Source organism: Solanum verrucosum, unplaced genomic scaffold (genome assembly GCF_900185275.1).
Source record: "Solanum verrucosum unplaced genomic scaffold, falcon-dt-bn FXZP01000038.1, whole genome shotgun sequence".
Classification (NCBI taxonomy): Eukaryota; Viridiplantae; Streptophyta; class Magnoliopsida; order Solanales; family Solanaceae; genus Solanum; species Solanum verrucosum.
The window spans coordinates 2,135,150-2,148,552 of NW_026020564.1; the positions used below are offsets into that span (position 1 = coordinate 2,135,150).

The 13,403-nt window shown below is 34.3% G+C and overlaps 1 protein-coding gene across 1 annotated transcript; it reads right to left on the bottom strand.

Annotated features, from left to right (window-relative positions):
- Nucleotides 1-684: 684 nt before the first annotated feature.
- Nucleotides 685-11,310, bottom strand: LOC125810225 (nicotinate phosphoribosyltransferase 1-like). Its single transcript, XM_049489728.1, has 15 exons — nucleotides 10,884-11,310; nucleotides 9,983-10,130; nucleotides 8,921-9,040; nucleotides 8,651-8,785; nucleotides 8,505-8,566; nucleotides 7,619-7,694; nucleotides 5,850-5,951; nucleotides 4,506-4,622; nucleotides 4,141-4,199; nucleotides 3,093-3,267; nucleotides 2,297-2,431; nucleotides 2,090-2,188; nucleotides 1,851-1,959; nucleotides 1,029-1,141; nucleotides 685-913 (listed from the first exon to the last, which is right to left on the bottom strand). Exons 1-15 carry the CDS (start codon nucleotides 11,054-11,056, stop codon nucleotides 836-838), a joined length of 1,701 nt encoding a protein of 566 aa, XP_049345685.1. The 5' UTR covers nucleotides 11,057-11,310; the 3' UTR covers nucleotides 685-835.
- Nucleotides 11,311-13,403: the final 2,093 nt, after the last annotated feature.

Below are 13,403 nucleotides of genomic sequence, written 5' to 3' on the forward strand. Positions count from 1 at the left end.
AGTGAAGTTGCTTAGTGACAGTAAGACAGCAATCCAGATTGCTGCAAATCCCATATTCCATGAAAGAACCAAACACATTGAAATAGACCTTCATTTCATTCGAGAGAGAATTCAAGATGGAACAATAAAGACAATATATGTAACTTCTAAGGATCAAGAAGCAGACTTGTTCACAAAAGCATTGAATGGATCACAACATAACTATCTCTTGCGCAAGCTAGGAGTGTGGACTTATTCACACTACCTAGCTTGAGGGGAAGTGTTGAGAAATAGAATGGTTAGTTTAAAAGTTAGTTAAAGGTGGTTAGGAGTTAGTTATTCTGTCAAAAGGTGTGTTAGAGTCGATTAGTGCAGAGTAATTGTCAGTTGTTGCTGAGCTGTAAATGTTAGCTTAGAGTAGATTAGATAATCCTATATATACTCACTACATTGTAATTGTAATACAGTTTAGTATCTTCCAGAAATAGAGAAGCAAGTTATTTTCTCTCTTCCTTTGTGTATTTTTCTTTTCTCCAATTACTCCATTGTTGAGCTTGAAGGAAATTCATCAACCTCGATCACATATATCATCAGGGTCAAGCCAACATAGCCTACATCTGCTTTATTTTTCAATTACTTTATTTCTCTTTCTTATTTATAACAGAAAACAAAGGGGAAAAAACTGGCTTTTATTCTATTCATAATATAAATATCCAAGATATTTTAGATACTCCACTGCCCAGAAAAAAGGAAAAGAAAAGGAAAAAAGATGTACATGTTATTAGAAGATCCTTTTCGAACCAACTATGCTGCGCAAAAAGAATCTTCCAAAAATTATATTCCTTCATTTGATCGATCATTGCAACTCCCCAACCGGGGCTTCGTTGAGCCAGAGGAAATGGATGAAATCATACAACTTTGCGCTCACGCTAACCTGCTCAGAAAAAAATCAAGGAAAACCAACAAAGTCCAGTTGAACCCACATTTAGATGCTGCGCAGTGAAAAAAAACTATAACTCGAATAAGTACTAGGTTTCTCATCAGCATACCTTGTATGGTGTTGGGTTCAGCCTTCTCATGTGATCTGGCCGCATCTGCTCCAGTTGTTCAATACACCGTTCCCTTATGTCCTTCAATGGAGGCAAATCTTCTTGTATTTTATCTTCAGAAATGATAAAAATTAACATCAATTTTTTTTCAATATTGGATGCATAGACTCATCGACCATTTTCACTCACATATCATTTTAGTGGCATATACAGAATTTTATGTAAGCAGTGTCAACACTCCAAAATTTTGCGCAGAAGTGAACAAGTAATTAAGATCACTATAATGGAAAGTGGTCTCTTTTGTTATATTTATACCCAATATCATTCATTTTGCTTATATATTATCTATATATACGAACTGGTGTCACATGACATCGGTCGGGGCAAGGTTATCTGCCCCTGGAATAGTTGATAAAACTGAAGTAGACTTTGTGCCAACAAGTTCTGCAGAATTTTTACATTTCAACAACTGTTTTTCTTGTTTTTTATTGTGGAAACGAGACGAGGAAAAAATTGTACAATCTACTTTTCTTTATCTACATCGTCAACCTCCCCCCAGTTTGGAAAAAAAAGAACACAATTTAAATGGCTTGGTTGTTTTTAATGCCTAAACCTCCATACAAGATGATTGAAGAATGTCTTCATGAAAGGAAAATGTAGCAGTTTGAAGTCCTAGTCACTTTGCAAATAACTTGCAACTCACAAACCGTAGCTAAGACAGCCCGATATGTATTTAGGAATTCCAAGACTATAGGGTCACATTCTTTAAAAAACATTTTCCAGCTTAATAATTAATATAACTCGAAAGATAACAAGTCTCACCTGAACTTCCAGGCCAAAAACACTTTAAAAGCTCCTCAACATGTTGGGGAACAACATATGCCCTTTTAGATTCAGTAAACGGATGACGACACAAAATTCGTTCACCTACCTGTCAATGTTTCTTTGTTAACCGTTATATACACCAGATAAATCATATGGAACGCCACTTAAGAACTAGACATGACAAGCTTGATAAAATGCCTTAGGATGTACTGATAAAATAAAATAAATCAAAGTACCTTAGGAGGTGGCTCATTTTCACCGGTCATTATGTCAACAAGGGGGTAGCCTTCCTTCCCATACAATCTGAAACACCGTTTTTTACATGGAATGGAGACCTAGAAAGGAAACAGAATGAACGTCCATATCATGGAATAAAGAGGAAATAGAATGAAATCCATATTGGATCTGAAATGCCAAGAGAAGAGAGCATAGCTTCAGCAAACCTTTGTAACATCTTCAGAAAGCTTGATCCTAGGTTGATTATTTATCTCAACCAACTTGAAAACAACACCTAGAGCGGGCTGTGCGTAACAGGTAACCAAATGTGTTCCAATACCAAAAGAATCAACCTCGTGTCCCTGTTTAGGAAGTAAGTCAAATATCTACCTTTCAATCATGGGAAAACAACAGAAGGCAGTGCATACAATGCATGAATTCAAGCTATAGACTCAAGAATTTGAGGTTATAAGAATGAAAAGTATCTAGTCGGAAGTGTATACCCATGCCTCAGAATTTTAAAACAATGAACATACACTAGGAGGTAATGCAAAGAACTAAATTTTATTAGCATAATTTAGTGTTGTATTCTTGCATCCTTTTTTCCTGGTCGATTCTTGAGTGCTAAAACTGACATGAGCGCGAACCGCCATATATTTTCATTACTTAATGGTTTGCTTGTTACATAATATTTAGCTCAGTTTACTTCCAAAATTTAGACGAAGAGATCTTAAAGTCACCACACTCGACAAATATTTGACATTTTAAGGAGTTGTCTCTATAACATTATAAGCAACATGAGGATATTGATGAGAACTACTGACATATATATACATAAACACACACACACATGCATAGTTAAACAAATGGAAATAATGAAGCTGGACCAGGTTATAACAAAGTGAAGCGCAAGAAGACAGCTAGAGAAGAAAACTTTTATGGCAATGGGAGACATTATAGAGGTCGATGACATAGGACAGGATTCTGCATGTTACGCGTGTGTTGGATTCCTGGTGCTCTAACCTGTTTCTTTAGCGCATCCAATGTTTCCTCATTAAGGTCATTGCTAGCTGTGATGTTCATCTTTCCAAAACCAGGCACTCCAAACTCTTTTTCAATAGTTTGAAAGAATTTCCTGGCTTCGCATGACTGATAAGCAAGATCACCAGAATCTAATCTAACGCCAACTGCTCTATACCTGTAAATATAACATAAAAACGACAAACATAATAAGGCATGGACATATTCTGATAACTACAGTAGAAAATAAAAAATACATCAAGTAGAAACAGACTTGGTCAAACAAATGATGGTTTCAACTAAAATAATAAATCCTTAGAGGAGAGAACTATTAATTTGGACAGTAAAAGGAGGTAATCATGCTAAGTTAAGAAAAAAACTGTGCTCTCTCGACCAAAAAAAGTGGATAATTTTCCATAACATGAACACAATGTGCTCAAGGGAAAGAAGGCCTCGGATATCTAAGCTTCTCAACTCCTTTTTGTTTTTTTCAGCTATTTATTTTCCGTAGTTTTTTTTTTTGGCCTTTTCTTTTTGGGGGTGTGGGAGGCAGGGAGCCTACAATATCAGATTTCGGTGAGACCTCTTTCAAGACAAATACAATAAACAACAACAACTATGTCTCAGTCCCAAATAAGTCGGGGTCGGCTATATGAATTCTCATTTCGTCATTTACGCTCATATCATAATGAATAAAATAAAAGTTAAAAATACGTTAAATTTTATATATATATGATACTACAAGTTATAAAAGTTGCATACGAGTCTTAAGCTTATCCTCAACTAGTATCTATCACTTATATGGATCTTTCCCTTCTATTCTGCCCTATTCTTAGCTAGTTCATAAATGCGAGAGAACACAAAAAGGAAAACATAAACACTACAAAGCTTGACAAGATCAGATTAACAAAAAAGCACTAGGAATTCGAGCTGGCATCTCTTTTCCATCGGTTCAATATATCATCAAATATTCAGCAGCATACCTTTTAATCTAATAAGCATCATACGAAGTAGATGACACAAAATAGAACTTGTCAGGGGAAGCACTTACCCCAAATCATTAAGTGCAAGAGCAACTGCACAAAAATTTGGAACACCACTTCTCATGACCTGTTAAAGTACAAGTTATAGATGGTCAATAAGAAAGTAAGTATGTGCCAGAGCAGATTATCAGAACAGAGTAGAAATACACTATGAAACTAAAATCCTGCAAGCTGAAGATTATGCCTGAGCTGACAACTGGATACCATGATTATTCCCTTCTCTTTCAAAGTAGATTTCCTTATTTTAGGATATTAACGCAAATTACGAAGAATTTTTGCTCATTAAACTAGACATGCATAGTTTACAGATAAAAGGTCAAGTATCCCAAAAACAAAATAAAGCAGTGGCAGAAGTATCTAAAATTGCACTTACATCATAAGTATCGACAAGGGCCAAAAAGCTTCCAGGAAAGGCGAGCCCATATGAGGCGAAAGCTGCTAATTCACTTTGGTTTGTCTCATTGAAAATTCCACCTAATAAGCGTGACCGCTGAAGATAGCACAGTCATCATAACAATGATATCCAAGTTCAAAATGGAAGAGAAGAAGCATCAACCACCTTCATCACTTAAAATTTGAAGATTTGAGAGTTGCTCAATTTTGATTAAGAATCAATTGTTTGTAATCTCTAATACAGGAAGGGAGGACAGGAAAATTAGGCAGTCCCTTCAATTATATTAGACAGATATAAATAGAGATGTCTGCAGGAACTAAGAATACACCCAGATGATAGAAGATCTTTTTTCCGGCTTTCAGCTTTATTATGGGAGTCCAAGATAAGTCTGCAATAAAGCACCCAAGGGTGTGACCTAGTGGTCAATGAAGGGGTGAGAACCACGAGGTCTCATGTTTAAATCCCAATCCCAGCAGAGACAAAAACACTAGGTGATTTCTTCCCATCTGTCCTAGCCTTGGTAGATAGAGTTACCTGGTACCAACCTGTTGCAAGTGGGAGGTGGCAGATATCCGTGGAATAAGCCGAGACCCCGCAAGTTGGCCCGGATACCATGGTTATATAAAAAAAGAAAGCTAAGCTGCAATAAATAAAAAAATGTTTCCACGTAATCAACTCCTATGTAATATGTAAGGATCTTTATCATTTATTCTGACACCTGAGTTGTTTCCAGAGTAGGTAAATCAAATGGGGAATGATGATTAACTGGCACGATCAAGAATGATATGCTACCACTGACTGTACAGCCGCTTGAAATGGTATTTGGACTAAAGCTGAAATTCAAAAAGTCTCTCAAATGGGAATCATACCTTGGGATCACAAGTAAGCAATTAGCCACTTATCCACTAAGCTGCCTGCCACTTCAAGCTACCACTTAGGTTAAGGTGAACTCACTCGTGACTAGGTCCAAACATAAGACAACCTATTACCCTTATGCAACGGGCTTACACAGGTAAAGAGTGATAAGCATTTACATCCGGACAACCACCTGAATTGGATAAACCCCCAACACTTCCTAGATTAATCAAATTTTGAGTGGTCATACTAGAAAATTAGAAGCCCCCCGAGTAAAATTAATAGGGAGGAATGAAAAGGTGAAACCAAAACATAAAGGATACTTGAAAGTACGGGACAAAACATGCCCAAAGTGCAAAGTCAGAACTAAATGGATAATTTAGAACAAAATCTGATGGCTGGATATTGAAGTAGACAATAATAAGCCAACAAGCACACAGCAGTTAAATTAAAAGGGTGAAATAATACCTTTAATTTAGTAAGCCACGTCTTCACTAGACAAACAAAATCCTTACAAACCTTGGGACTATCAAGGTGCGTAAGTGATCTCTCAGTGATCTCATCTAGGCTCTGCATAATATTAGATAAAATCAGGGAACATATAACTTTGATCCAGGACAAGACAGTGAGCATAAAATCCCAAGTATTGAGCATCTAGAGACCAATTATAATTTAGATAGTCCTTATATAACCATTCTGTTTATCTTCATTATTAACAAGATGAACGAGACATAACCAATCAATAGAAAAACCTAAACCTTTAAATTAGAAACCATGCTAAAGACCAGGCCTCACTAGTTGACTGCTGACAACTCACCAAGGGCAGAGGCAGAGGGGTGTAAGGGGGTTAACTGAACCCCCTTTGTTGAAAAATTATACTATGTAAGTAGGGTAAACATGATTATTTTTTTTGTATATACATGAGTTATTGAATCCCATTTGCACAATTTTTCTTTTCTTTTTTGAATCCCCTTGTTTAAATTCCTCGCTCCGCCACTGCAACTCACTCAATAAGAAGTGCTAAAGCTAGTGAATATTGCTTTAATTTATGGAGAACAAGAAACACATAAGTTGGAATTCGAACTCACATAAAGTGGATTTTACTTCAACTTATAGAAAGATGTTTTGATTATCTCATTGTCACAAGTATCCATGAGTAAAATTGTCAAGTGATGCAAGTATATGTTACTGAAGTATACTTGTTCTCCAAGCAATCACATATTTACATGAATGTATGCACTTATGCATACAAGGACCTACAAAGAAAGCACGTCTGTTCTACCTTTTCAAATATAATTTCTGCAAACGAAAATCTTTATTTGACAACCCCTTCCAACAATCAAGGGTTCTATTACAGAGTTCAAATCAAAATCAATTAAACCTCAATCCCAAGCCTCTATTACATAGTTTACGAAATATACATTTCCTTAGCAACCAAAAACCATCTTTTCCAATATCCAAATTGGGCTTATTTCTATCACCATAAGAAGATATGTAAAAGGTAAAGTGGTATGTGTGCATCTAAATAAAATACTTAAAAGATCTAAATGATGATCTGCACCTACCAAAATAACAGTAACAGTAATATAATAATTAATTTCGATCTTGAATCAAAACAAACTAGAATTTATGTAAAAAGATGAAATTAGAAGATCTAGGGTGTGTTTGAATTTTCTAGTGTTTGAATAGTAAGTAGACAATAGTAATCAACTTTCGCAGGGGTGGGGTGGATGTGGGGTCAGAGAAAATGGCATGAGAGAGTTTTGGAAAATGACCTAATCCTCTTGATAGGGAGGTTAATTTTCCCGAAAGAGGATAATGTGTTCTTAAGAAAAAAATAATTCAAAGCATTTAAGCCAACCATACATGGGAATGTTTTGATAACGAATCAGTACATTCTACTAATCCTTGCATAACTAATCCTTGTATTAGTAATACATGCATAAATCAAATCAGCAACGAATCGACCCCTTAGGGGTTGTTTGGTAGGGAGGTATTAGAGAAAATAATACATGTATTACACCCTATTCAGTACTATTCTTTTATACACCATACCAAACGACCCCATTGTTTCTTGATAATTCTAAGACACCTTTCAGTTATGATCCTTGAACATCCCAAGTATGTAAGCAAAGATCATTGTGAATTCTGTGGGACAAACAAACTTTAGAAACACTTATACTAAAAGTGTGACTTATATTACACAGAAGGAAAAGCTATTGCAAGGTTCCACCTACCATAAATGAGCTAACGAAGGCATGGGAATGTGTTCCACGGAGCGGGATCCCAAATAACTTCCCAGCTGCCACATTGCTGCCAAATAAAGTTTTTGAAGAGATATATCCTCATGGCTAGATTAATATGATAAACAATTAAATCTCCAAAAAATAGGGAAAAAGTACCACGATACTCTAGGTTTTACGAAAAAACAGTTACTTCTTAATAAAACATAAAAAGCTAATAAAACTTTATGTTTCAGCAAATGCAACAGTAAAAAATAATCTGAGAAGTTAAGAGTTGCTTATCAAGAGATACATATTCATCGTATTGACGAAAGCTCAGCCCATCTAGAAAGCAAAAGGAAAAGAAATTCAAAGTAAATGAAATGTTCGAATAATCTCAATTGATGTCAACTATCCTTATCGAGAGCCTACTCTAGCGTCTAGCTTCATGTGATCTTCTCCATTTTAAGGTCAAATTTCATGATCTCCCAGTGTACTGATCATTTCAGAAAAGGTACAATTTTGTTTCTAGAAGAGAGAACATCCTTTACTTATAAAAGAAAATTTTGGAATTTAAAAGCACTTGACAAGAAAGCACATTCGAGGCATAGTTGTCGTGGGTGACTATCTGCGAACTACTTGTTCAAGAATCTGGCCAATTGAGTGTGTTCTCAATCATACCAATTGTACAGTGACACATTTGTACGGTTATGACAAGCTGTTTTTTTTTTATATCATTTATGACTAACTGGTTCTAAGAATCTTAAACTTTAATTTTATTTCAAAATAAAAAGGATGTCCAAATGAAATTAAAAACTGCATCTCACTTAGAAAGAGGAATAGATAATTGCACTATTTCATGGAAACAGATTATAACAGGATAGATTGTGTATGGAATCACCTTGTTGCATCAAATCCTCCCATATAGCAATATTTCGAAGCTGATATACCACCATCTGGACCCTACTCATGAAGAAGCAAAGATCATCGAATCATTTGTAAGAGAGACCTTCCAATTTCAAGTTATTGGAAGGAAAGATGAGAAACCTGTGCTCTTCGAAGCCCAAATTCCAGCAGCAGCTTGGACTTTCCCGCAACAAAACGATGTCTTGCTGCATTAGTAGTGACTAGCGATGCATAGTTTATGAGATTGACAAGTGCAGTTTCTAGTAGTTGAACCACCTTCGAGATTCAAAAGCAATTCCCAGATATGACAATCGAACAGAAGTTTGAGAAAATGCATGAAGCATCAATACTGAGAACAATGCATCTTTCAAGGACAAGCATGAATCAAAGGATAGTTTAGTTGGTACTCACAGCAATGGACCCTTCAATCCTCATCAGTGGCACCTTGGGAAAGACAACTGAACCTTCAGGTATAGAAAATATCTCAACATCTGAACAGTCAATTCCTCGAAGGTAGTTATAGAAGGCATCCTACAAAGTCCATTAGCAGATGCTTATCTCTCAAGCACTTAAGACTGTAAGGGCTCATTTGTCATGAGGGATAAGGGACAATTAATCCCGGGATTAATTTTAGGATGAGTTTATCCCATGTTTGGTTGGGATAAAGTCAGGGGATAACTTATCCCGGGATTAGTTATCACGGGATTGTCGTGTTATTTTTATCCCACATTGAGGGTGAGATAACAATCCCGGGATAACCCTTTCCCCAACCAAAAGAGCCCCTAAGTATGTCAAACAATTCTTCAAGCATACATGAAAAGGTAGTATGAAGGCACAAACAACTAGAAGACGAGATATTGAAACACTGCCTGATTTTCTCAACAGAATGAGATGGTATGTTCATGAGAGCAGAAAAAAAATTCTCAAAGAAGATGCGGGGTTAGATACCAATGTGAACAAAATTACAACTACTCTGACTTGCCATAACTGCTTCAGTATATTCATAACAATTTAGTGTACAAATATGGCATGAACCTCTTTCCTTTATGATAACCAAAAATCCATAGCAGCAAAGGAACATATGCCAAATGAAAGATAAATAAATTAGACGACGACAGCTTTTGCCAAAATTATCTAGATACACTTTGATATGTTGCCAAAGCAACATCTGGAATAAAAGTAATGACTAGAAATAAGCCACCAGTTCACTCATAACCACTCATGGTTACGTAATCTCATTAATTACCCAGGTTTCGTTCATAATCATATTTCACTAAGGTATCATGAAACAAGAAAAACATTAATCCTCCAGAATTCATGCACAAGTTTCCTATAATGACATATTATATAATAATAAAAAACAATGAATAACCCTAAAAGGACAAAAAGATACAAGCAGATTTCTATCTCTAGTCAAATATAACTTTTACACACATTACAACTGTTTATTTACTTTGTCAATAATTAATCTACCTCACACGACGGGGGCAATGATTTCCTGATAAAAGCTATCTCATCCTCAGTTAATTTGTAATGAGCAATAAGCTTTATGCATTCTTCTAACCCAGAAAATATTGTATATTCACCACCAAATGGATTCTTACGGAAATACAAGTCAAACCTGAAATATTCAACCAAATAGGGACAAGTCATTTAGTGGCTCACTTAGATTTTAGATGAACAAACATTTTCTCAACAACTGAATAAGAATATTACTGTTGTAAACTTAAAATAAACAAATTAATGTGTCCTTCTCTAAATTAAACTGATCAACATAAAAATGAGTATGTCCCGCTATAAAATACGAGTTGCTTCATCAAATAAACATGGTGAAGCAATCAGATATCTTGAGCTTGAATCTTATCGCCTGCCATTACTCCAAACACTTCCACATATTAGGCCCACAAAATGGAATTATACTCTTATGTCGGAATGCAATGGCGGAGACAGGATTTTCACTAAGGAGGTTCAAAATATGAAAGCAGTAAACACGAAAAAGGCTAAAGGGAGTTCAACATCTATAATATATACATAAAAAGAATAATTTTAACGATTTGTAAGTGTAAGTTTCAGCCGAACTCATGCATAACCGTCATAAGGCATGCATATATAAGATTAATAAATAAGTGTGTCCTCTGTTTTGTATTTTCAATAAGGCACTTGATCAGATGAATAAAAGTTAGAAATCTCCACAAGTTGATCCTCAACAATTGTTCATATTAATTCTTTATCTTTCAACAACGAAGAAAATGATCAATCACAATTCTAGACCCTATCAACTGCCAAAATGAATAATTTCGGTACTTGCACATTATATCAAACACATCAAATGCATGACAAATTGATAGAAAATCAATAATATGCAGGCACTCACACAGCTCGTTCATTGTGTTTTCCAGCTTTCCAATAAGCATAAGCCATTGTAAATTGATAAAGATCTGTTAAAAGAGGTGTCACCATTGGATTGGTCGGACCACTAATAACCCCAATTTTAGGCCCTCTTTGTTCTAATTTCTGTTTCCCATTTGCTACCACGGCAGCCGCCATGATTATTGTAATTTATTGAAGGAATTAAACCCGATAACCACAATTGTCTTCCCGTTAAATACTAAGCGAAGAATTATTATTATTACTCTGAATCTAACGATTGAGTTTCTGATTTCACCAAACACTTCCCTGCCGGTGACGTTGCCAGTACCGGTGCCTGCCGGTTTCTTCCCTGCTGGCCGTGCTATATTACAGCATGCAGAAAACAGAGGAAGAGGAAGATGGGAGGCCCAGCTGTTTGATAAAAGTTTTTAATTTAATTTATTTTATTTTTTTGTTTTTTTGAAGTTACCAAATACTAACACTTCTAGAACTGTTTGGGTTATTTTGGAGTTTGGACGAAAGAGGCGGATCTAAACTTTTAAATAAGTGGATATTAAGCTTTACACTTTTTTCTATCTATCCATTTCATTTTTTTATTTGTATATATACTTGATTTGGTATGACACGTTATTCTTGTAAAAATTAAGTTTTTTTAAAAAAATTAAATAAAAGATATTTTTTTAAATACTTATTTAATAGTCGATTTAGATTTTTGATACTGATGTTTACTATGCAATGAGAATGAATGACCGAAGGAGTGATGCTTAATATATACTTATACAAGTGATTGTAGAATTTAAGTTTTCAAATTAGATTTCAAATGGAGAATATGATGCTAAGCAATGAAAATTGAAGCCTAAATAGGGTGAATGTTGAAAATAACATCTTCTTGACCATTTTGTCCTCATCATCAAAAATAAAGTTGCAACAATTTTATTGTTGGGATCACATCAAACATATTCGTGTTTAAAAAAGCTCATTTAACCATTAATCTTTTTCATAATATAGTGAAAATCTAGTCTTCTTTTTGTTTCGATTTCACGCTCATTGGATTTTACTCTTTGTGTTGCAAATAAATATTCCAACAATTTATTAAAGTTAACTCTTAAATTTAAAATGATTCGCCATAAATAGAAGAGGATAAAATGGTTATAATTTAAGTGTTTCATATGAATACTCTTTGCTAGTAAAAGTTGACAATTAGATATTGTTTCAACCTTTTTGAATATCTTTAAACATGAAATTTACTAAAAAAAATATTTTAATTGTCAAAACTCAACACTTCATAATCTTGATTTACAAAAAATTAATAAGCTAACCTCAATATCTACGGTGTTTATATTAACTTTAATTTATAGGTCAACTTGATAATTAAACCAAATTCTTGCAAATCTAGAAAGTCTAGTTAGTTAGGAGAAAGACAAAACAATGACATTATCTACTCTTATTAAATTAAATTGGGAAGAATAGATCACCAATATGATTTGATTAAAATTAAACCAATACAAGCTAAATCTCAATATCCTTGTAAGGGTAAAGGAAAGACGAATTGTTTAACATAACTTTTTTCGGAAAAATATAACTCGGAAAAAGTTAAATATTGCAACTAGGACCGTCTATTTTCTAAAGCATAGAACTTTTTATAATAGATCATTTAACGTTGTTGAAATTTAATTTAGTGATTGCAGTAATCTTTAGCAAAATAAGTTGCTCAGCTTTAGGATCAATTTGAATTTTAAATTTTCATTTAGTCGTTTGAGTTTTGTTGAGATAATGTAGGCATTTGAATCATGTAGATTTCACACTACCTTTGTAGTTTATTTGGTACAAATAATTAGTAAATAACATCAAAAACAAGTTTTACAATGTTGAAAAGAAATTTAATGCTTGAAAAAAGTTATTGATACTCCTCTCTCGAGGTCTGTGAAGCTTCTACTGTCAAATTTATTAGTTCATCTTGTTTGAATTATGCAAGCTGGCTATATATGTTAAGCTTACCTTTCTATTGTGTTTTCTTAAATAAGTGTAAATGTAACAAAAAAGACATAATTATTATGAGTAATGCAACTATAAGTCAATACAGTCTGCCACTAAGTATTGAAATAACAATACGAAGACTTTTGTGAGATAGAGTTTTTTTATATAGTTAAACAAGATCAACTTTCATAATTTCTTAAACTCGCACTTTTTTCCATTTTAAATTTATTTTATAAGTCAAATGTATTTTACAATGTAATACAAAATCATATTGGTGTACATGCTCTATCATGTGCGCGCGCTAAACTAGTATAATGAAAAAATGTGTGAAAAATGTGAAATGTGTCAAATGTGTGAAAAAGTCAGATGGAAATCAGAAGTCTACCCAAGTTTTAATGACTCATATGATGCATCAAACTAGTGTACTATAGGAGTTAAGTCCTTTGACGTTTAGAGAAGTACCTGCAATCATCAAGCAATGTAAGTAGTTAACGCGTGAGTTGTTCAGTAAGAGAGTTACCTTGTGAGTATCTATATTTATTTCAAT